At 35.0% G+C, this 23,838-nt stretch overlaps 2 protein-coding genes across 2 annotated transcripts; both read left to right on the top strand.

Moving 5' to 3' along the window:
• The first annotated feature begins 487 nt into the window (after positions 1-487).
• On the top strand, positions 488-13,165 carry LOC113040108 (nardilysin-like). The gene is made up of 30 exons (XM_026198361.1): positions 488-665; positions 1,602-1,803; positions 1,881-1,962; positions 2,043-2,196; positions 2,287-2,360; positions 2,657-2,752; positions 2,851-2,973; positions 3,071-3,128; positions 3,218-3,291; positions 4,063-4,132; positions 4,268-4,345; positions 4,425-4,545; positions 4,653-4,711; positions 5,646-5,700; positions 5,784-5,888; positions 5,965-6,088; positions 7,498-7,584; positions 7,670-7,789; positions 7,873-7,924; positions 8,712-8,862; positions 8,966-9,093; positions 9,175-9,337; positions 9,424-9,455; positions 9,774-9,912; positions 10,296-10,343; positions 10,822-10,874; positions 10,963-11,046; positions 11,137-11,344; positions 12,302-12,391; positions 12,543-13,165. Exons 1-30 carry the CDS (start codon positions 514-516, stop codon positions 12,765-12,767), a joined length of 3,207 nt encoding a protein of 1,068 aa, XP_026054146.1. The 5' UTR covers positions 488-513; the 3' UTR covers positions 12,768-13,165.
• An 896-nt stretch (positions 13,166-14,061) lies between these two features.
• Positions 14,062-23,489, top strand: LOC113040545 (axonemal dynein light chain domain-containing protein 1-like). The gene is made up of 25 exons (XM_026198856.1): positions 14,062-14,413; positions 16,272-16,444; positions 16,515-16,618; positions 16,699-16,777; positions 16,869-16,954; positions 17,042-17,098; positions 17,603-17,711; positions 18,064-18,185; positions 18,265-18,405; positions 18,486-18,590; positions 19,216-19,336; positions 19,433-19,534; positions 19,617-19,783; positions 19,859-19,928; positions 20,003-20,237; positions 20,324-20,540; positions 20,765-20,858; positions 21,259-21,446; positions 21,534-21,624; positions 21,712-21,813; positions 21,906-22,007; positions 22,110-22,223; positions 22,302-22,393; positions 22,926-23,056; positions 23,325-23,489. Exons 1-25 carry the CDS (start codon positions 14,320-14,322, stop codon positions 23,441-23,443), a joined length of 3,015 nt encoding a protein of 1,004 aa, XP_026054641.1. The 5' UTR covers positions 14,062-14,319; the 3' UTR covers positions 23,444-23,489.
• The last annotated feature ends 349 nt before the right edge of the window (positions 23,490-23,838 follow it).

Raw genomic sequence — 23,838 nt, 5'->3', positions numbered from 1 at the left:
TATATATATATATATATATATTATTTTTTTTTTCAGCTTTATTTAAATTACCGAAAACAATTTCTGATAGGTTTTGATTTAGTTTAACAACACATCTGAAGGATTATATGAGAACCAGATAAACCTGATCCTAAATTCAACGCTCATCTTTCATTTGTGGCTGCGCCGGTTGGCTCGACCAATCAGATTCGATCTTGTTTTATTATCCCCATGGATTATCAGCCAATGAGGTTTCAGTGTATTGGGTGTCCGCATCAAGAGCGTCAGTAACATCCGTAATCTAATCGACAACAGAAACACTGGTATGTAACGTTACTTAAATTGTATACAGAGGTTTGGTTATCAAAACCTGTTTCACTGTTGTCTTGTTGCAGTTCCTGATAGAGATTAGTAACTGCTGGAGTTTTAATACACCAAAAGATGTTAAATGTATTGGTGACAGGTGTCAGTCACGTTAAATCTACTGTAAAGTTACCTCTGTGTTTGGACCCCGTCTAAAAGGTTTGAGTCCCAATGCCCCAGACGAATAAGGCTCGAGCTCCCGGGGGAGTTTCCGGTGAAGTGTCCGGTCCCGAGAGCGGAGAACCCCCGCCGGCTCGAGCCCGAGAAGCGGAGCACACTGACCCTCTCATAGTCAAATCTCCCAGCGACCCCAAAACATACAGGTGACCCAACACATGTTATGGCTCGTAATATCAACAACAACAACAATTATAATGTATACATGTTATAACATATTTTTGGTAAATGGATTTAATAATATTATAAAAGAAATGAATAGTAAATCATATTAATGCTGTATATTACTTGATATGAATATTGAAAATATTATTATTATTACTGTAAGTAATGTAAGTATAACATCTAAGTATTAAAATCGTATTGTATGAACTATATTTTGGAAAGTAATTTAAGTAAATAATTATTTTGTTTATATTGAATGATATTATCAAATGTATAATTGAAATTAAAATGCTAAATATTAGAGTATAAATATGAATACAGAAAAATGTAAATTCTTTGATAAATAAATTGTTATTTGTTTTTATTGTGTTTGTATTTCCTTATATTATCAAATCTAGATTTAAAAATAGAATTACAAACTTGTTTATTAATAATATTATTAATAATATAAATTATTTTTATACGTACTGTAAAATAAGTTATTTAATTTATTTGCTTTTAATTAAATTATCAGATGTATTTTTGAAAATAAATGCATACATTTTAATAAACATTTTAATGTATATTTAAGTGTCATGTATATTAGTTATATTTAATATATTAATCAAATGTATATTTGATAGTAAAATTGTTAAAATAAATGGTTGTAATTATTATTATTATTATTATTATTATTATTATTAAATTCCTATTTTAATTTGTTTTATTAGTATTATTTTTGTTTTAAAATTATCTTTAATTATATTATCAAATGTATATTTGAAAATTAATCATACATTTATTTAAATGTATTTTTCAATTAAAACTTTGTTTATTTTTATTAATAATAATAATAATATTATTAATAATGATAATGATACATATTTATTTTTTGATGCCATTTATTTTCTGAAAAGAAATCATTAAACCCGTTCCAGATACATAGAGCTGAGCAATGGCCTCAAAGCACTGCTCATCTCAGACCTCACCCAGTCAGAGAGTAACGGAGAGCCAGATCCCAAAGATGAGGAAGACTCCGGTGAGGAAGAGGATGGTGAGAGTGAGAGCACTAATGAAGACAGCAGCTGTGAGACGAAATACACTGAAAGGCTTAAGAAGAATTGCAGTTCAGAGAAACAGGTGAGGGTCAGTTCTTTACAGTTACTTCATTTCTGTAGATATATATATCATCTAAAATGTCTTGTTTCATATCTCAGTCTGCAGCTGCGCTCTGTATCAGCGTGGGAAGCTTCAGTGACCCCGCGGATCTACCTGGTCTCGCCCATTTCCTCGAGCACAGTGCGTTCCTAGACGTTCATTTCATTCTTACCTTTTTATTTTCTTTTTATTCACATGAACACTTTGTCTCTCTGTCCCAGTGGTCTTTATGGGCAGTGAGAAGTACCCGGCCGAAAATGGCTTTGATGCTTTCCTGAAAAAGCATGGAGGAAGTGACAACGCTTCTACAGACTGTGAGCGGACCATCTTCAAGTTTGATGTTCAAAGAAAGTACTTCAGAGAAGCACTGGATCGGTGAGCAAAATGCGCAATAACCAATCGCGTTTTTTTATTTTAGAGTGAACCGTGCCTTTAATAATCTGCATTTGCTTTGTTTGTCCACAGGTGGGCGCAGTTTTTCATTGGTCCGCTGATGATCCCTGATGCGATTGACAGGGAGGTGGAGGCCGTAGACAGCGGTCTGTAAACTGCTGTAAATGTGCTCTCACTCAAGCCATCCAAAAAAGAAAAGAGTTTATTTCTTCATCAGAACAGAGTTGGAGAAATTTGTGGTTTGTGGACTCTCATTCTGACGGCACCCATTCACTGCTGTGGATTCATTAGTGAGCATGATGTAATGCTACATTTCTCCAAATCTGTTCTGTTAAGGAAACAAGCTCCTCTACATCTTGGATGGCCTGGGGCTGAGCACATTTTAATTTCTGGATGAACTATTCATTATTTAAAGAGTGAAACTGTCTGATCCTGTTCACAGAGTATCAGATGGCCCAGCCATTAGACTCGAATCGCAAAGAGATGCTGTTTGGAGGTCTAGCAAAAGCTGGTCATCCCATGAGCAAGTTCTTCTGGGGTCAGTCCGTGTTACTCACACACACATAACGTTCTGAGATGTCGAACATGAGAAAGATTGCTATGAGACTAGTTGTTTTTTTCTGTGTGGTTCATCAGGAAATGCTCAGACACTGAAAAACGAGCCGAGAGAGCAGAATATCAACACGTATGAGCGTCTGAGAGAGTTCTGGAGGAGGTATTACTCGGCTCATTATATGACGCTCGCAGTGCAGTCCAAAGGTAATGAGAAGAAAATGATTCCTCTGAGAATTAATGTACTGTACCAATCTCATATTTACGTTCAAGCGTCTAATGTTGGACACTTTATTTCTGATAGACACACTTGATAACCTGGAAGAATGGGTGCGAGAGATCTTCATTAAGATCCCAAACAAGTACGTTTGTTAAACGGTCGTATTTCTTCTTATTTCTATATTGACCAGGGTTTATTTTCATGTCATTTCTTTTCGGGTTCTTTTCACAGTGGCCAGCCACGGGCCGATTTTTCAGACCTTCAGGATCCATTTGATACTCCAGATTTCAACAAGCTTTACCGAGGTAGCATTGGATTTTCTGTTTTATATATTATGTCAGTTTAAAAGCCGTTTTGATCTTTAATTTAATGTAAATGATAATTTTCATTAGTTTTTATTGAATATTTAATGCGTAATACATTAAATATACAAAAAACTAATGTAAACGTATATTTAAACTTATTAAATATATATATTGAATAACTAAATAATTTTTAATAATAATTGTTTTGTTTATTTTATTTATATTTACTCTCACATGTATATTTGAAAATAAAAGTATACAATTTGTATATTGATGTTTATAATAATAATAATAATAATAATAATAAAAACATTGGAATACTTTTTATAAAACAAATTTTTATTTTGTTTTTATTTTATTTTTTGTTTTATTCATATTTATTTAATTAATTATTAATATTAATATTTATAACAAATTATATATATATATTATAAACAAAATTATAATGATAATACAAAGAAAAGCAATATTAATAATTAAAAAATATATTTACAATGAAATAATACATAATTCTAATTAAATTTATGTGCAACTTAATAATAAATAATATATCTTTTTTATATTTTATTTATCTTAATCAAATTTAAATATTAAAATGAAACCAAATGATTTCATCACTTACATATCTACACTGAACAATTGAACATCATGCTGATTTTATACTAAATGTCTTTATTGAAATGATTCAGTGCCTCTCAAATCTCAGTCTGCTCATGTTTTTTCTGAATGTAAATGGGTGTTTGGAAGCTTAACTTCATGTGGCATTTACAGTGGTTCCTGTGCGAAAGATTCATGTGCTGACCATCAGCTGGGCTCTTCCACCTCAGGGCAAACATTACAGGTCAGAAACACATCGTCTTACCCTGCTGAGGCCAAGATGCTTCTAAACCAGGACTCCACGGTGGAATAGTACAAGCTTGCATTGAGCTAATGGCAGGAAAATATGTTTGTTTGTTTGTTTGTTGGTGGGTTGTAGAGTGAAACCCCTGCATTACATTTCCTGGCTGGTTGGGCATGAAGGAGCTGGAAGTATACTGTCTTTACTCAGAAAGAAGTGAGTTTGGCTCTCTTTTCATATTTGAATAGCTAATGAATCAGTTTGAATCAAATGAATCAATGCTCTGCATGTGAAGGTGCTGGGCTCTGGCTCTGTTTGGAGGAAACAGTGAGTCGGGGTTCGATCAGAACACCACCTACTCCATCTTCAGCGTTTCAATCACCTTGAGTGACGAGGGCTTCCACAACTTCTTCCAGGTCTGAAAAACCCATCATGTCGGCTATCCTTAGTGGTGTTTACGTGGTTCGAATGCTTGTATTTCTGCTTTAAACATTAATAATGAGATGTTTTATTGCGGTTGTAGGTCATTCATATAGTATTCCAGTATCTGAAGATGCTTCAGTCCGTTGGACCTCAACAGAGGTGGGAATCAGAAGATTGAAACCTTGCTTTTTGAGAACCAAAAAATGGTTCTCAAGATGAAAATTACCTCTGAAGATAAATTCGTTTTTATGTAACGGAATTTGAGTTAGATTTATAATAACATAAAAATATAATAATACATTTAATTTTATTAATAAAATGAACAGAATTTAATTTATTAATTATTAATTAATTATTTATTAATTTATTACTTTATTGAATTTATGTGTACTTACTCTCTTATGTTTATCTAAAAATAAAAGTATACAATGTGTAAATTGTTGTTATAATAATAATAATAATAGTAATAAAATATTGGAATTATATTTAATTATATTTTATACTGTAATAAAACATATGGAATTTAATTGGAATACATTTTAGAAGGTAAATATTTGTTTATTTATTTCATTTTTTTTTATTAATATCCCATTAATTTAAAAATAACATTTACATTTGTAACATTTATAACTAGTTGTTATTTTTTAAATAATGATAATACACGGAGGATCAATATTCATATTTTTTTAATATTTACAATTAAATAATAATTGTATATTTAAATAATCATTATTTTCATTCAAATGAAACAGGATAGTTATTGGATCACTCAAGTAAAATTTTTGTGTACTCACAATATCTTGAGCAAGGCAGTTTATATGATTTATTACCTCTGAAAGTCTTCTTAGTTTAATTGGCATTTGAAAACTTTCATAACAAATATGCCATTTGCAGAAACCAAGACACTGATCTGAAGAACCTAAATTGTTCAACAATAGAGAACGATTTCTACCTCCAAACAACTCAAGAGCCATATTCAGTGAAGAATGGTTCTTATATATATATATTATATATATATATCCTTGAATCCTGTTGGCTTTATTGAATACAGAAACAAAAAACTCAACACTCTCTTGGTAATGGTTTTTCTCAGGCTCTATGAAGAAATCCAGAAGATTGAAGCCAATGAGTTTCACTATCAGGAGCAGGTGAGATGAAATCATCTTTAATCATTTACTTTGTAGACCAGATGCAGGACCTCATCTCTCATATTTATATATTTTTATACCAGATGGAACCAATTGAGTTTGCTGCAAACATTTGTGAAAACATGCAACTTTTCCCAAGAGAGGACTTCCTGCGTGGAGACCAGCTGATGTTTGAATACAACCCAGAGGCATGTTATTATCTATTACACTGAGCTTTCAATGCTCATTGTTCTGATGTTTAATCTGATACATCTGTGGTTGAAGGTCATCTCAGCTGCTTTGAGACTCTTGACTCCAGCATCATCCAATATATTACTGCTGTCACCCGAGCATGATGGGCTCTGTCCTCTAAAGGAGAAGTGGTTTGGGACGCAGTACAGTGTTGAAGGTAATCCACCACAAAGTGTCTGGGAAAAGTACCGATATTAAAATGATGGCAGATACTGTTAGCTGATAACCAATATTAAATAAAAAAATACATAAGAAAATGTGTTTAAATAAATGTAAATAGAATTACACATTTAATAAATGTATTTACATTCATCTAAAATTAATGTTTATTATAATTATTAAATTTATATAAAAATTCTATGGAATATTGGTTAAAATAAATAGAAAATAACAATAAATATGTTATGTATGTATGTAAATAAACATGTGTATATATATAACTGATAAATGGCCAATTTTATACTTATATATATTGTTTTTAAATAAATAAAAAAGTAAAATTAGGTATTTTAAATGCTAAAAATTTTAAGCACACACTCAGAAAGAAAGAAAGAAAGAAATGATGTATGATGTGTCATAAATATATATATTAAATGTCTAATAAAAAAGATTGGCAGTGTGTCTTAAATAAATAAATATTAAGACCAACAGAAAAGTTTGGTATTGTGGGATAAATATGTAAATAAAATGAAGTAATAAATATCTAAATAAACTAATAAATATTAAGGCTTACAAATAAAACAGTTGGTTACGTGGCATAAATATATTAAAACAAAAAAATAAATATTAAGAATAACAAAGAAAATGTTTGTAATGTCTTATGAATAAATAAATAAATAAATATTATTACTAACTAATTACTAGGGCTGGGTAAAAAAAAAAAATCGATTTTTCGATTAATCGTTTTTTAAAATGAGGTCAATTCAAAATCGATTCTCAAAGGCCACGAATCCATTTTTTTAAAATTATTATTTTATCTTAAAAATGAAATAACTTGATCATGTTTGATCAAGGAATGCGACTGTTCTGACTTTTTTCAGCATACATTTTTCATCTTGCATCAAAATTCTATTGTATTTATTTAAGATAATTGTATGCATTTGAAAATTAGAGTTGGGAGTCTGTTTTAATGTACCCAAGTGCACCTAAAATAAGAGTTTAATATACAGGTATGTGGCTCGTAATTTTTTGTATTATATCTATATTCATTGAATTGAATCAAGAATTGAGTATAGAAAATCGAATCGAGAATCATATTCGAAATCGAATTGATTTGAGAGCACGTGAATTGAAATCAAATCGATCTGGAACATCTGAATGGATACCCAGCCCTACTAATTATTGATGTTGGCATCAATGCATTTTAATGTACTAAGTATGAAAATGGATATTTGATTCTGAGGTTTGATTTAAGTTTTATTAAATAATTTTTAAGCATGTGCAAAAACAAATGCAAAATTCCACTATGAGCTGATAACCAATATACCATGCATTAGTTAATTATTTTTCATTTAATATTAAATAATAATATTGAATATATAATAATGAAATGTTCTACCTACACAGATATTCCACAAGAACACAGTGATCTTTGGGCTGGAGATTTCCCGCTGAACCCAGACCTTCACCTCCCCGCTGAGAACAGGTTTATAGGTCAGTTTCAATGCCATTCCATTAAAAAAGCCATTCATCTTTTTCTTCACGCCAGTTTTTCACGTCTGCTCTTATCCGTTCACAGCCACGGATTTCACCCTCAAAACATCAGACTGTCCTGACACGAATTTCCCAGTCAAAATAATTGACAACGAGAGAGGCCGTCTCTGGTTCAGGAAGGACAACAAGTTCAAGATACCCAAAGGTACCTTTATAATAAGACAAGCCGAAGAAAAAAACACAATCTAACAGCTGTAATGATGTCATTGTGTCTGTATTTTCCGCTAGCTTATGTACGCTTCCAGCTGCTGGCACCATTTATACAGGAATCTCCTAAAAAGTGAGTTGTTTCTAAACAAATTCAATTAATAATTCTCTCCTAAACCCTTCTGGCCAAACTCCGCCACATATAGAAGCCTGTTTTCACCACGGGACAAAAAAGATAATTGCGACTTTATATCAGAAAATCAGAACATGTATGAATTCTGAGATATAAACTTAGAATTGCGAGATATTAACCCAGAATTCCAAGAAAAAAAGTTGGAATTGCGAAATTCCAATTTCAAATTTCGAATTCGGAGGAATTCTGAGATATAAACGCAGAACTTTGAGATGTAAACTTTTCAGAATGTCTTGCAATTAGAGTGTGACTTTATTTGTCACAACTGCCTGTTTATACTGCAAAATTGCAAGAAAATTGAAGTTACAATATGAATTCTGAGATATAAACTTAGAATTGCGAGATATTAACCCAGAATTCCAAGAAAAAAAGTTGGAATTGCGAAATTCCAATTTCAAATTTCGAATTCGGAGGAATTCTGAGATATAAACGCAGAACTGTGAGATGTAAACTTTTCAGAATGTCTTGCAATTAGAGTGTGACTTTATTTCTCACAACTGCCTGTTTATACTGCAAAATTGCAAGAAAATTGAAGTTACATTTTTTTGTTTTTATTCTGTAGCGGAAACCGAGAAATGTGTGAAAATATGTTCGAATTCTGTGAGGGGGAAAAAAAAGTACAAATTTGACTTTGTGTCTTGCGATTCTGGGAAAAGGTCTGAATTGTGAGCTATACAATGACCTTTTTTATTTATTTTTTATTCCATGTTTTTTTTTTTTCTCCCAGTCTGGTCCTGTTTGATCTCTTTGTGAATATTCTGTCGTACAATCTGGCGGAGCCGGCATACGATGCTGAGGTTGCTCAACTGGAGTATATGTTATTTCCTGGAGACCACGGCTTGTTCATCAGACTCAAAGGATTCAATCACAAACTGCCTGTGAGTTTTATACTTACTTTGGTTCTTTTTGAATCTGCCTGGAACCAATCTGATTCGTTTGAACAAACCGATTCTGCCAGTAAAACTATTTTTAATTCTTTAGTTGCTTCTGAATCTGATCGTTGACCACCTGGCCAACTTTAGCACCGCTCCAAATGTGTTTAGCATGTTCATTGAGCAGCTGAAGAAAACCTACTACTTCATCCTCATTAAGCCCGATCGACTTGGAAGGTGGGTAACTGCAGATTCAGACCACTGTGATCTCGGGTCGCATTATTTGATGCAGATGACGTCTGACTCGCTGTGTTTCAGAGATGTTCGACTGCAGATCCTGGAGCACCATCGCTGGTCTGTGATGCAGAAGTATGACGTTATCATGACCGACCTCGGTCTGACTGATCTCATGGAGTTTGTGAATCGATTCAAGGCCGAGTTATTTGTGGAAGGACTCATACAAGGGAACTTCACAAGTGCTGTGAGTCTTATTGGTGATTTATTTCATTTTGAACATGCATTTACACTGTGATTGTAATTTATTTTTATTTTTTTCTCCACAAACAGGAATCCAAGGAATTTCTACAGTATTTTATGGAGTAAGTCGACTGCTTCTTCTGTGTGTTAGATATGATAGAAGTTTATTGTAAATGTTGTAAATAATATGTGTAATATCTAAAGCGTGTTACAATATAAGGTTATTTTTATGGAGGTACAAGAAAATACAAAAATTCATTCAGTTTAGTTTTTATATTATTTATAAATATTTATTATGCAAAAATAAATTGTTACAAATATTAAGGTAGCGTGTCACATGTAACGTGTTATGTTGTCAGGTTACTTTTGAAAAAAAAAAAAAAAAAAATAATAAGTTAGTTAGTTTTTTCTATTCATGTAATGTATTTGGTGTTTTCCAGGAAACTCCAGTATAAAGCTCCTCCAGCTGAACCTCCTGTCCTCTTCCGAGTGGTGGAGCTGCCACAGACGCACCACTTATGTAAAGTCCAGTCGCTCAATAAAGCGGACGCTAACTCCGAAGTCACAGTATACTATCAGGTAATGGTCAGTTAGCAGTCCCAAGGAAGTCATGGCCTAATGGTTGTGGGTTCGAGTCCTGGTACCAGCAGGGATTGTAGGTGGGGAGTGAATGTACACACTCTCTCCCTCCTTCAATACCACGACTTAGGTGTCTTTGAGCAAGGCACTGAACCCCCAACTGATAATAAATAAATGGCTGCCCACTGCTCCGGGTGTGTGTGTGTGTGTGTGTGTGCACTTCGGATGGGTTAAATGCAGAGCACAAATTCTGAGTATGGGTCACCATACTTGGCTGAATGTCACTTCACTTTCACTGTGCTGAATTCCAGATCTACTTTTTAATAGCTCTATGTGAAAAATAAAAAACATAATTTTGTACTTAAAGTGTTTCTTGTTTCCAGACAGGGCTGAAGAACTTGCGGGAACATGCACTGATGGAGCTGCTCGTGGTGAGTTTCATCATTGTTTCAACTGAAAGTATTGTCCTTCTTTCTTAAAGGGTTAGTTTACCCAGAAATAAGAACTAGTCCATGTTTTACTCCCCTTCAAGGCATCCTAGGTGTATATGACTTTATAAGTTACACAAACTTATATGTATTGTATTAAATATGTATATATTCCGTACATAAAATGCATCGATTCGCTACAGTAGGAGTTTATTCACCCCTGGAGCCGTGTGATGCGCGTTTTATTATGGATGTGCACGCTTTATTAGACTACTTTTGGACTATTGAACAAAAACACTCACCTAGTCTTATTCTAACGCTTGGAAGAGCCAAAATCATTTTTAATACAACTCTGATTGTATTCGTCTGAAATACGAAAGTCATATACACCTAGTATGCCTTGAGGGTGAGTAAAACATGGACTCATTTAAATTTTTTGGGTGAGCTAACCCTTTTAAAATCTTGTTCTTGTGTTCATCAGATGCACATGGAAGAACCCTGCTTCGATTTCCTGAGAACAAAGGAAACTTTAGGGTCAGTTATGAAGCGTCGTCTTTCAGATTGTGTTTCTATGTCTAAATATTTCTGCTACAACACAGATCTTGTTCGACTCTTCCTTCAGGTATCAGGTGTACCCATCCTGCAGAAACACCTCCGGTGTCCTTGGCTTCTCAGTTACCGTCGAGACTCAGGCCACCAAGTTCAGGCAAGATTTATGGTCAAAACTAGACATTAATCTAGTCCGTTTTCTGTGTAAATATCAATAAGGTTTTCTTTTTGCGATTTACTCCCATAGCACTGACTTTGTGGAAGGAAAAATTGAAGCTTTTCTTGTCAGCTTTGGGGAGAAGATGGTTAACTTGTCAGATGAGGCTTTTCAAACTCAAGTGACAGCCCTAATCAAGCTGAAGGAGTGTGAAGACACGCAGCTCGGGGAAGAAGTGGACAGGAACTGGATTGAAGTGGTCACGCAGCAGTATGTCTTTGACCGGCTCAATAAAGAAGTGAGACATCACTCCATGTATTCCTCTGCTTTATTATTACTCATGCTTTATTTATTAACACTTTTAAATGTTGTATCAAAATGTATATCAATTATAATGTCATGCCTAAATGACTGATTTGAGTTTTTTTGTGTTTTATTGTTACTTTATTTGGATAAAAAGTATACAATTGTAATTTAGAAGTTTTATTTATTCCACATCAGCAACTTTTTTTGTTCGTATTAATATTGATTTACTTATTATTTGTGCCACCAACCATTTTTTGTTAGTCTTAATATTTACTTATTTATGCCACATTATCACGAACCATTCTTGTAAGAACGTGTTTGTTTGTTTATGCTCTATACCCAACTTTTTTATTAGGCTTAATTTTAATTACTTTTTTTTTTTTGTCATTTTTACTTTTTGTTTGTTAGATATTTAATAAATATATATATATATATATTTAATATGTACATATCTTTTGTTTTATATATTAATGCCACATTGGTTATGTTTTTGTTAGAATTAATATACATTTTATTTTATTTCAATATATATTTAAATATGCCACATTACCAATGGTTTTGTTTTAGCTTTTGGTTAATTAATTATTTAGTTATGCCATGTTCCCAGCCTTATTTATTAGTGTTTATATTAAAAGTTTATTTATTTAATGCAGTATATTTATCCAACATTACAAACTTTTTGTTAGACTTAATATTTTATTTTATTTTTATATTTTGCCACATCACCATTCATATATCTATTCCTTCCTTCCTTCCTTCCTTCCCTTCTTGTTTTTTGTAGTATGTAAAATAGCTAATTCAGAATTGTAATGCTGGCCATTTATTGTGAGTCATATATAACATTATTGATATCAGACGCAATTGTAATATTGGTGCATTTCTATTCTTATTCTTTATTTTGCATTATTTGAGAGATTTTTCTTATTTTGTGAGAACATTTTCCCAACAGATTGAAGTCCTGAAGAATGTCACCAAAGACGACCTGGTCTCTTTTTTCATGGAGCACAGACACGCCAGAAGTAGAAAACTAAGTATACACGTATGTTACGACTTATTTCTTGAATCTATTCTTTTGTTAAAGCATCACTGAGAGGGCAGAAAATGGTCATTTACGAACTAAATAAACTATTTAACTAAACTGTTAATCATATTAGCATCTACCAGATCACTCTGCTGTATGATCGGAACAGGTGGTTGGATTCGGAGAGAAAGAGAAGGAAACCCACGGAGATGATCGGTCCAGTTCATCCCCAGAGTCTCAGGATACAGAAGGGAAGACTTCCTCATACGGAGACGTGTCCGAGCTCATCTTCCTGCCCGCCTCGCCTGTCCTCGCCAAAGCCAGCAGGATAACAGACATCCGGGCGTTCACGTCTTCCCTCAACCTGCACCCCTACCACAAGATCCTCCAGTGAGACTGAAGTGCACTGAAGAGCCCTCTACCTCCAGATGAAACTCTGCAAAAACACTCTCATCTGTCTCTGACGTCTTTAATCACACAAAATCACACAAGTGGATGTTGTACGCAGTCAAGTGACACATAGGAGCTGGTGTTCAAGTAATCCTGGTTTTCATGTAGAGGACAAAAATGGAAATAACATATACATGTTTTAGATTATCAGGGATAATGCACATGTCATTCAAACATATACATTGAATATATCAGAGATACAGTATGTATGAAAATAAGTGGTTGCTGAAATCATTTTTAAGGTAAGAATGTGTTGTATCTTGATTCTTATTGTGAATAAAAATATGGAGACGTGGACACAAAGCCTCAGATTTGGATGATAAAGTATTTTGAATGTTTTATTCAAATGTCTAATCAGTAAGTCTTCATTTTAATAATACAAATTGTAATTGGAAACCATAATATGCTTTCTAATTACATTTTGGAAATAAATTATAAAAAAAAAATTTTTGTATGATTTATATAGTATTATTAACATTTGTAATTATTATTATTATCACAGTTATATATAATATTAGTGTAGCTTTTATTTTTATATTTTCATATTTACGTTTTTTAAGCCTTAAGTCATTTTGTTATGTGCTGCTGTATTTTTTATTAGTTTTTGGAGTTTTCTATTTTTATATAGCTTTATTTTTATTTCAGTTTTAGCTTTTAGTACTTAATTTTTGTTTTATTTTTTTTAACAAAATAATATTAACTTTTAATATTAGCCAGTTGCTTATCAGATAACTAGCCACAATTGATAAAGCCGACTTTATCATTCTTATTATTATTATTATTATTATTATTATTATCTGATATTAGAGTATCTTTCATATTTAAGTTTATATTTTATTAATTTTGTAATGTGCTGTTATCATTTTTATTACTTTTTCTTTTCTGTATAGCTTTATTCTTATATCAGGGTTTAGTAATTTTGGAAGGCTACTTCAACTTAATGGGCTATATCCAGGACAAACATTTTAAGTTAAATAAAAAAACAATTGACAACAATTAATGTATTTCAGCTTTTTTTTTTCATTATCGAGGATGATATTAATCATTTAAGTTTGAGGTAATCATAACAAGCAACCAACAATTTTTTCCCCTTCTCCTAGCTGTAACGTTACACCGTCAACTCATTTGTTTGGCTGAACTGCTAAATTTTTAATAAGACAACTTATGAATATTTAAAAAGGATTCGTTTAACTACTACAGGAATCAACGTATGCTAGTGATAAAGGAAATCGAGTTAGTGTTCATGGAGCAGTCTCTCTTTCGCGTGTGATTCTGTAACTGGGGAGAGTGACGTAGTGACGCGACGCGTCCATGACAACCAACTTTCATTAACCGTGTTTTGGAGTGAGTTAGCAGCTCTCGCGCAGACAGTAGCCAAACTTTATGCGTTATCTGGAGCGCCACAGCAGAAAGTTGAATGTTGTAGCGCCTTTGCGTCTTTTCCGCGGTTGCTCACATGTGAACAGTGTCCAGCAGCGAGTTTAGACGGTGTGAGTATGTCGGTGTCCGTCAGCTGCAGCGCGTCTCCCGCGGAGCGAGCGACGCCCGAGAGCCGCAGGACGAGGAGATCCAGCGCTGCTGTCGCTGACGGTGAGTCAACAACAACAACAACAAAAACTCTCACCGGCTTCATTGTTCAGCTCAAGCTCTTAAATCCTCATCATCAACTTTATTCTTAACATTTGTTTGTTCCATTTCAACTTCTAGTATTCTTTGTTATTAGTAATGTTCAGCACCCTTAATAGCCTACTGATTCAACTTTTTCTATTTTATGTTTCATGGTAAAAATCACCACCTTTCTTTCTTTTTTATTTTCTTTATTTATTTTCTTTCATATCGCCAACTTTAATCTTTGTTATTCTTAATAGCCCTTTTTTTTTATTCTATTATACTTGTTTATTTTAATTAATTTATTTATGAAAGTTGCACCAACTTTGTTCTTCATCTTATACAATTATATTATTCTTAATATTAATTTTCAGGCCAAAAGACACCACCTTTCTTTCTTTCTTTCTTATTTATTCACAGAGTACAGAGTTTTTTTTTTCTAATACTTAACATTTATTTATATATGCCACATCACAAAGGCTTTCTTCTATTTTTACGTTTATTTATTTATGCCTAATCACCAACTTTGTTCTTAATTCATCTTAATATTTTGTTTATTTATTATTCCACATCATTTACTACATTGATTTCATTCATTCATTCACTGAATATTTGTTAAATATTTATTTATGCCACATCTAAATGTATTTATTACCATCTTTTTTACACACACACACAGACACACACACACATTATATTTTAAATCTACAAAATATATTTAATATTTTGGTGTCTATTTAAAGGGGGGGTGAAATGCTAATTTTCACTCAATATCCTGTTAATCTTGAGTACCTATAGAGTAGTACTGCATCCTTCATAACTCCAAAAAGTCCTTAGTGTTATTATATTCATAAGAGAAAGATAGTCTGTACCGATTTTTCCCAGAAAAACACGACCGACTGAAGGCGTGACGTGTGGGCGGAGCTAAAGAATCACGAGCGCCAGTAAGCTTTTGCGTTGAGAGCGTGTGGAAGCTGTGACTTTACCGTGAGGAAAAAAACATCATCCAAAACAAACCATGGCTAACAGTCAGATTCAGCCGTTTATTTATGATCCAGAATCAGATCCCGAGGCTGAAACTGAACGAGAGCAGCAGCAGCAACGACTCGCTCCGAGCGGGGCTCGAACCCGGGTCTCCGGCATGGGAGGCGGACGCACTAACAAGGAGGCAGAGATATTTGAAGCAGTTTTACTCACCGCCTGCGGTTCCAACACACGATCGTGACCCTTTTTCGTTGGGATTGCATCATCCTTAAGAAATAAACGATGTGCAAATCCGTCGTCAAACTGGGCCTTGTTTGTAAAACAAGCATCTTCGAAATGCAGGGAACAAACACAAACACTTGCACAACTCCGTTGATGCTCTTTAAAAATAAACTCCATCCACTGGTCCCTTAATGCTGTTTCTCTTTTGGTAATCTGTGCAGGGTTGTCTTGCCCTGGCAACCAAAAATACACTCCTTTTGTGACATTTCGCGACGCTCTCGCTCTGATCAGTGAATGTCTGTGCTCTCTCAGTGCTCTGCTCTACGGGAGCGCGCGCTCTTCCGGCAGAAGTTCCTTTAGGACCCATATAAGGAAATTCCACTCCATCTAACGTCACACAGAGCCATACTCGAAAAAAACTTTCCGAAACTTGTGACAAACCGGAAGAGGTATTTTTGGAACAGAAATACTCCTTCAAACGTACAACTTAATTTTTGAAACTTTGTCCATGTTTAGCATGGGAATCCAACTCTTTAACAGTGTAAACAACTCAGTATGCATGAAATAGCATTTCACCCCCCTTTAATGTCTCTGTCTTACATAGGTTATGTTTTTATGTGATTCCTCTGTCTAGTGGTGGCCGAGCTTCCTCAGGTGAGAGAGAGGACACCTGTAAAAGACCGAAGCAGCCTGCAAATGCGTGATGATTTAATTCCAGACGAGCTCCTCGCAACTTTAAGATCCACCACCTGTCCTCAAGACAGACTCGGACCCCTCAGATTAACCAAAACTCCCAAGGACTTCAAGGTCTGTTCCACCTTTTCTTTCTCAAATTGTTTCTAGTAACTCAATCATCTCTTTTTACCTCTTCTCCCAGGTTTGTTTAATACATCGCACCGATGCAGTGTGGCACCATCCAGCTAGACGCAAGAAATACCAATACTTTCTCAACCAGCCCACCTCTCTGACTGGAGCTGGAAGGTTGGAATGAATCCTTATACATTTATATACAAGATACTGAGACATTTTCTAGCTCACTGTGTTTGTTTGAATCTGAACAGAGACATTTCCTTCCTCTGTGATGCTCGATTGCCTCTCCCACCAATGACTGAACAAAGCCCCGCTCAGGGAGATCAAAATGCAAGTGATAGGAGAATAACTTGAATTTGGTGCCAAGTTCTTTATATCTTTTTGTATGTTGAAACTTTGTGGGGGTTTTTTTGGGTTGAAGGAAGTGCATTCACTGGAAACATTAATCCCGGAAGAATATCACATCATAAAAAATAAAGGCCTTAAAGGACTGCAGTGCTATGATGAGTAAGTCAGTCTGCTTTGGTCTGTAAGAACATCCGTCTTGTTCTACAGCTAAACAAGTTGCTTTATTTGTTTTTATTTCTTTTATAGCAAATTCACAGTTCTCCTAGAAGATGACAAACAGAAACTAAGAGTCTTTCCATCAATGTGAGTTGTAGTCTACAATATATAATCTATCTATCTATCTATCTATCTATCTATCTATCTATCTATCTATCTATCTATCTATCTATCTATCTATCTGTCCATGTCTGTATGTCTAGTTCTTTGATAAAAAAAAATATTATTAATAATATTAATAATATAAATATTTATATTTTTAAACCACAAAGAAACCAAATATGTATTCATTTCAAATTATTAATAATATAAGCGTATTTATATATCAAATATAATATTTATAAATTCATAAAATTATATTTTTATAAATATTATATTCTAAATATTTATAATATAATATTTAAATTTTATGTATAAAATATTTCCACTAGGAAGCTATATGTATGTCTAAGTTATTTATTAAAAATATTATTAATAGTATTAATATTATCAATATTTTTAATAGTTTATAGTTTCTAAACAACCACTTTCTTTCTTTTTCTTTAAAATTATTAATATTAATATTTATAATATTGTCTACACAACCTCTAGGAAACCCAGCGGCCGTCTTGAGGTGGTACAGTTAATGAAAGTGATGGACAAAATGTTGGAAAAAGCAGGTGTCAATCAAGAGTTTCAAGAGCTAACCGAACTCTCACAGGTTAGTTAAAAAAATAAAAATACAATCAGTAAATTAATAAATTTTCAATAGGTTGGTATATTTACACTAATGATTTTCACAATTACGACTAAATTTAATGCTTTACAATGATAATTTACAAAACTAAAATAACTGTAGTCACCAAAATGCCACTATCAAACTCTTGCAGGTTAGTTTTTAAGGATTTTTGAGTGTAAAAACGTAAATAAATACCGTAAATAAATTTTTTTTTTATTATTTAGATTTATGTAGGTTGGCTTGCTAACAATAATGATTTATACAATTATGACTAAATATAATGATTTACAATGATACAAAAGTGTATCTTTATAGAACATTTATCATGTTTCAGATTGAAAATTTACTGGAGCTGGTTCAAATCGAGCAGAACATCTACAACATAGTCTTCCACGAGCTAATCCGCCAGGTCAGCGTCGAATGTGCCGAGAGAGGACAGCTCCTCGCCAAGATCAGGTCTGCATCACAGTTTTGCCTGCTTTTTTCTCTGGGTTTCCATTAGAGAGTGACCTCACTTCCTCTTCCACTTGTCCAGGGAGAGGTACGTGGCTCTACTTGACCGTATCCCGCGGCAGGTGAAGGGTCTGCACACAGAAACCTTAGCGCAGAAGGCTCTAGACCGCCGGCTCACTGAAGAAATCATTCACTTCAAAAGCTCCATTGCGAAGCTTAATTTGTAAGCTGGTTACAACTTCTAAATGGTCAACTGAGTGTGATTTGTGTTAGTTCTAACCTTGTATATTTGACCTGTAAAAGGGAACTGAGTGCTATGAAAGAACATGATGAGAATGTGTCCAAAGAGGCAGAGAAAGCCAAAGAGGAGCTCGCTAAAGCCCTGGAGGAGTCGCAACGCAATGCAAAGTGTGTGAAATAATACTTAAACATAGGGCCAGATTTACTAAACGGCAAATTAGAACTAGAGGGCAATTACGATGGACATGGAAATTTCTGAGGGTGATTTAATAACAATGCGCAAATTAAAGAACACAGACGCAACATCTCTTTTACATATTGACCAATGTGATATAGGCTACTAAACTCAGCGTAATATAGCGTTTTTGGAAATAAGCAGAGCTGATGCTCATCAGGTGCAGGTGATCTACTTACAACACAGGCGCAAAATAGTTTAAGACATGCTTTTTTGGGGCGTTAAATAATGGCACAAATACCAGTACTTTGATGAGTGCAAACGTTAGTAAATCGCGTTGCGTGATTAATTTTAATACTCTCCTCCCATAAATTTTTCGTCTGAAAGGGAGACTCCTACAAATTAATATTCAATAAGTTCAGGCAACAAAATAACTGTCCTTACCTTTTCAGTAATAATTCTTTACTGTGCATCTTTAGTATGTCCTGACAGTATTATCTTTCTGGCACAAGCTGTTAGTAAATCTGGCCCCTAGTGTTTAATACAGACTCATTGTATTTAATACTATTCATTGTAACTTTATATCAGTTTGGTTTAAATAAAATGAATTTTCTGCAGTACTGTAGCAGAGTACCATGAGCTTTATGAGCTGCAGCGAAGGAGACTTGAAGGACAGATGTCTCAGCTATATGAAGAAAGGGACCTCTGGAGAAAAGCCACCTATAGTCTTGCAGTCAAGGTGACTTTGTGGCATTCTGCTTGACAATTCACTTCTGACTTTATTTTTAAACAATTTCTAATATTTGGGTCTAAATATCTCACATAATTCTTTCAGATAATAAAGATAAATAAACTTCATCTGGTCAGACGGCTACATATTAGTGGGCAGACCTGGGCCAAGACTGCAGATCATTTTATTGTTCTCCTAACAGTAAAGGTCCTTAAAATACCTAATATCTCATCCTGTCAAGACATTGACATGTAGAGTAATGTTAGTTCCATGTTATTGTTATGCACAGGACTCTGAGGATGTTTCTCAAATCATGGAATTGACTGACCAGTGGAAAGAGAAACTGACCACCTTCATGGAGAACCTCAGAGAGGCTGAAAGCAAGCAGCGCAAGACCATAGAATGTGTCTGTGCTAACATTGTCAAGTGGCACAAGTTTTATGAAGACAAATCAAGGTCAGTAAAGGAAATACTTTTTTCTTTGTATTTTAGTTATTTCTTTATTAACTTTGCTCTGATATGGGTCATAAGGAACCCTTCTACGAACGTTGACAAGTCTTCAGAAGATGAGCTGTCCCAAGACCTGAAGCAATGGTCAAAGGTTAGCAATCTTTTTTTTCTTACTCTACTTTCCACTTTCAATGTAAAATTTTAGCTATCTCTATCCACTTACAGGTGTTGACACAGCAGTGTGAGCGATATGGAGGAGTGGACCTAGTGTCTGGTCAGGAAACACTTGAAATGCTAACAAACCTTCAAGAGTCCTGGATTGAGATTTGTCTCCAGCTGTTTAGGAGACACCCTGGGCCAGATGGTGGGCCACCTAAAGGCCAGGAGGCCATGAGGGAGCTTGCGAAGGCCATTACAGAGCTCCAGAACCAACTGGGAATCCGTATTAGTGGAGAAAGTGGTGAGAACCAAGTTCTTTAGTTCCTCACATAGTCTTGTTTGGGTTCTCTAATAGATATTTATGTCAGCTCTTGGCTGTTTTTTCAGGGATCCACGCAACCCTAATGCAGCTTATTGAAAATATGGAGTTCTGGTCAAGAAGATTAAAGTCCTTGAGTGGACTTCCAGAGGAGCAGACTTTGGGTGATTGGCTCAAGTTGGAGGGAACTCTTGGCAACTTGATGAATCTGTCTAAGGAGGCTCTCCAACTAGTGGACAGCACACAGTCAGAACGGGACAGGGTTAAAAAGAAACCCCACACCAAGTAAGACAGATGCATGGATCAAACATTATAGCTATCTTGCAAAACCTAGTGAGACACCTTGTCTACTGCCAACATTGATGGCTGCATTTTAAGGTAGCATCCTAAACAAAATGGACCCTCAGAAACATGGGCAGAAACTTGATACAAAATACACAAGATATATAGGACTTGATTCATGTTTGTGGTTAAACCATGTCCAATTTCCCTGTTTGTATCTGTGACAGGATTGAAATGGATGATGTCTTAAAGGCAATGAAGGAATTCCGGTTCTCTCAAGAAAACTTTTTCAACTGTGAAAATATGAGACTTCATGAGGAGGTACAACCCAGGACTGCATAACGTTTCTTGCATTCCCTTAGTCAGGGATGTCCACTCCTGTTCATGGAGGTCATTCTCCTACAGAGTTTAGATCCAACAGACCTGGCGTAGACTAAAATTAGCATCTCTCATGGCTTATGACAGGACACCTGCATTTACTAAATGCAGTAAGTCTAAGTTTATTGTAGAAACCATTAGAACCAGTGGTCTCTATGATCTACTTATGCTTACGAGTCTTTTGGGAAATGCAGCCAAGGACATTTTGAGATTTTTGGATTTCCTGGTTCAGGGATGTTTAACCACAATTCGACTTAAACTCAGCAGGAAGGTGGATTTCCTGGACCAGGACTGGATGCCCAAGGTCCATGCCATGAATGATGATCTCATCATGTGTTATCAGGTCACTTCTCTTCACACCAAGTTGATTCGGTGGATGGTGGACCTTCTGCTACTGATGGTGCCAGTCCAAGAACCGAATCTTCCAACGCCTGAATTAAACACCATTGTGGACGTGTCTGTTCAGAAGCTGGAGGAGGATGCCAGGAACCTTTCTGGGAAACTTGACTATTTCTCCAAGTACATCACAAGGTGACCTCATTAAACGCAATGCATCAAGAGGATATACCTGAACTGCTTATACTAAGGCATAAATTCTTTACACAAATTGTCCTGCAGTTCTTGTCAGGCTATTGTGGAGGAGGCAATCCGGAAGAGCTCCACTCAGAATGACACAGAGAATGAGCTCTACCAACTTGCTAAACTTCAGGTGCTTTACAATCCCTTCTTCTCAACCAAGGTTTACTCTTTTTAAATTCACTTCTCACCTGTAATGCCATGGATTGTGTTTGTTCAGAAAGAGTGTGGCGAGTGGGTGGAGGCCTGTCGAATACTACTGTCAGATGTGAAGGGAAGCCCTGGGGACCTGCAGCTTTCTGGAAAAATTGTACCACAGCCAGTGAGCAAAATCAGCATAGGCTCTCTGGTAGGATACAGCTATGCTTGTGCAGAATGTGAGTAACTTTCTTGTATATCTTCTTATTTTTATAGCTTGAGCAACAACCAGAAGAACCTACCAAAGAAGATGAAGAGGAACCCTTGACCATAGAAGACGCCACTGGGCCTTATTCTTTCCAAAGTGCTGATGAATATGTAACTAATATTTTTCTTCCATACAAGCTATTAGCTTGCTAGCCATATAGCTAGTTTGGTTACATGGATTAACACCAAATAAATAAACCAAATCCTCCTCAGGCGGAAGAAAAGGCCAGCAGACATGACAAAAATGACCCAGTCATGAAGCTAGTTGGTTATGATGGCAATATCACTGAGAAGAACTTAGGAGAGGACACTGTCGAACTTACAGGGGTGAGTTGGCCGAAACCATCTCCATCAGTTTTCCATCTACAGAGTGTAAGGCATAAACCTTTTCTTATTATTTTCCAGACTGAAGAACTTGTGGTATCCCCTCACACTAAAAATGCCAAGGAAGCCTTGGATGCATTAGAAACAGTGAGAACTCTTCAGCAAGAGCTTCTGTAAGTATTAGAAGTAAAATTTCTTCTTAAAGGATTCGTTCACTTCCAGAATAAAAAATATATATAATTTACTCACTCCCATGTCATCCAAGATGTTCATGTCTTTCTTTCTTCAGCTGAAAAGAAAATAAGGTCTTTGAGGAAAACATTCCATGATTTTTTTCCATATAGTGGACTTCACCACGGACCAACAGGTTGATGGTCTTGAAAGGACTGTACACAATCCCAGCCAAGGAATAAGGGTCCCATCTAGTGAAATGATTGTCATTTTCTAAGAAAAGCCCTTTGAAGCTGCAATGAAACTGCAATTCGGACCTTCAACCTGTTGGTCCCTGTTGAAGTCCACTATATGGAGAAAAACCCTGGAATATGTTCCTCGCAAACCTCAATTTATTTTTGACTGAAGAAAGAAAGACATGAAAATCTTGGATGATATGGGGTTTAGTAAGTTATCAGGAACTTATTTATCCTAGAATTAAACTAATCCTTTAATCAGATCTGTAGTGGTCTCTATATAAGCTGTATTGTCCAGGGATGTAGAGACGCGAGCTATCAGCGTGGAGGTACGAGCACTAAAGGCAGAGGAAGACCTGCAGGCAGCTCTGGACAAGATACAAGATCTGGAGAGGCAGCTACAGGCTCAGCCCAGTGTGGAGACCAAGTGTAAGTTTTTCCTTCAAAAATTTGCAGGCAATACGTTCTATTGTCTGTTGTGTATTGTCAGTATTGAATGATAATGCTTGTATGAGACAGTGAAGTAGTCAATGACTTGTATGAAGCACCACTCAAACAAGTCACTTTCAAATCCAGCAGCTTTTTGTTGGTCAACTTGGCAAATTCAACTCGAACCTGTTGTGAAATCTTTTTTTTTTTTAATGTAAATACAGTATGAACTGATCCGTTTCTAATCTCTGGTTATATTTATTTACAGCGAGCAAGAAGAACATTGCACCCCCACACAAGGCCCCCAGCACCCCTTCTGAAGCCAAAACGAGAAGTCAGAAACCTGAAGCCAGCCCGAAACTGTCCAGGGGCACCAAAAAACGCTAAATGGGAATAAACACCCAGCTCATGGAGCTCATGTTGGGCAAAATAATAAAGTGTAGACACATCTGTATTTGAAGTGTATTTGTATTGCACATATCATAACACTAAAATTCATTTTGAGATTTGTTAAAGATTACATTTAAAGCTGCAGTCTGTAACTTTCTTTAGTATTCACAATTTACAAAATTCACTTAAAAAGCGAGTACATCATGAATCCATTTTCCAAACCGTGTTTTTAGCTTATTCTGAATCACTACGCTACACCTATAATAATTTTTCATATTCATACTATCAGTGTTGTGGGTAACATGTTACCAGTAACGCAAGTTACATAATTAGATTACTTTTTTCCAAGTAAAGTAATGCATTACTTTTTAATTTAGAAAACAAACACCAGT

This window comes from Carassius auratus, chromosome 22, assembly GCF_003368295.1.
Source record: "Carassius auratus strain Wakin chromosome 22, ASM336829v1, whole genome shotgun sequence".
NCBI lineage: Eukaryota > Metazoa > Chordata > Actinopteri > Cypriniformes > Cyprinidae > Carassius > Carassius auratus.
The sequence above is the reverse complement of the archived record's forward strand: the minus strand, read 5'-3'. Positions and strand labels throughout refer to the sequence as shown.

Excerpts from the sequence above, each read along its gene's own strand:
- LOC113040545 (XM_026198856.1), top strand. The coding sequence starts at position 14,320 with ATGTCGGTGTCCGTCAGCTGCAGCGCGTCTCCCGCGGAGCGAGCGACG. Across the intron at positions 16,445-16,514 it reads AAACTCCCAAGGACTTCAAG|GTTTGTTTAATACATCGCAC; the intron begins GTCTGTTCCACC and ends CTCTTCTCCCAG. Across the intron at positions 19,784-19,858 it reads TTTTATGAAGACAAATCAAG|GAACCCTTCTACGAACGTTG; the intron begins GTCAGTAAAGGA and ends ATGGGTCATAAG.
- LOC113040108 (XM_026198361.1), top strand. The coding sequence starts at position 514 with ATGCCCCAGACGAATAAGGCTCGAGCTCCCGGGGGAGTTTCCGGTGAA. Across the intron at positions 4,712-5,645 it reads TCCGTTGGACCTCAACAGAG|GCTCTATGAAGAAATCCAGA; the intron begins GTGGGAATCAGA and ends GGTTTTTCTCAG. Across the intron at positions 5,889-5,964 it reads TGTTTGAATACAACCCAGAG|GTCATCTCAGCTGCTTTGAG; the intron begins GCATGTTATTAT and ends CTGTGGTTGAAG.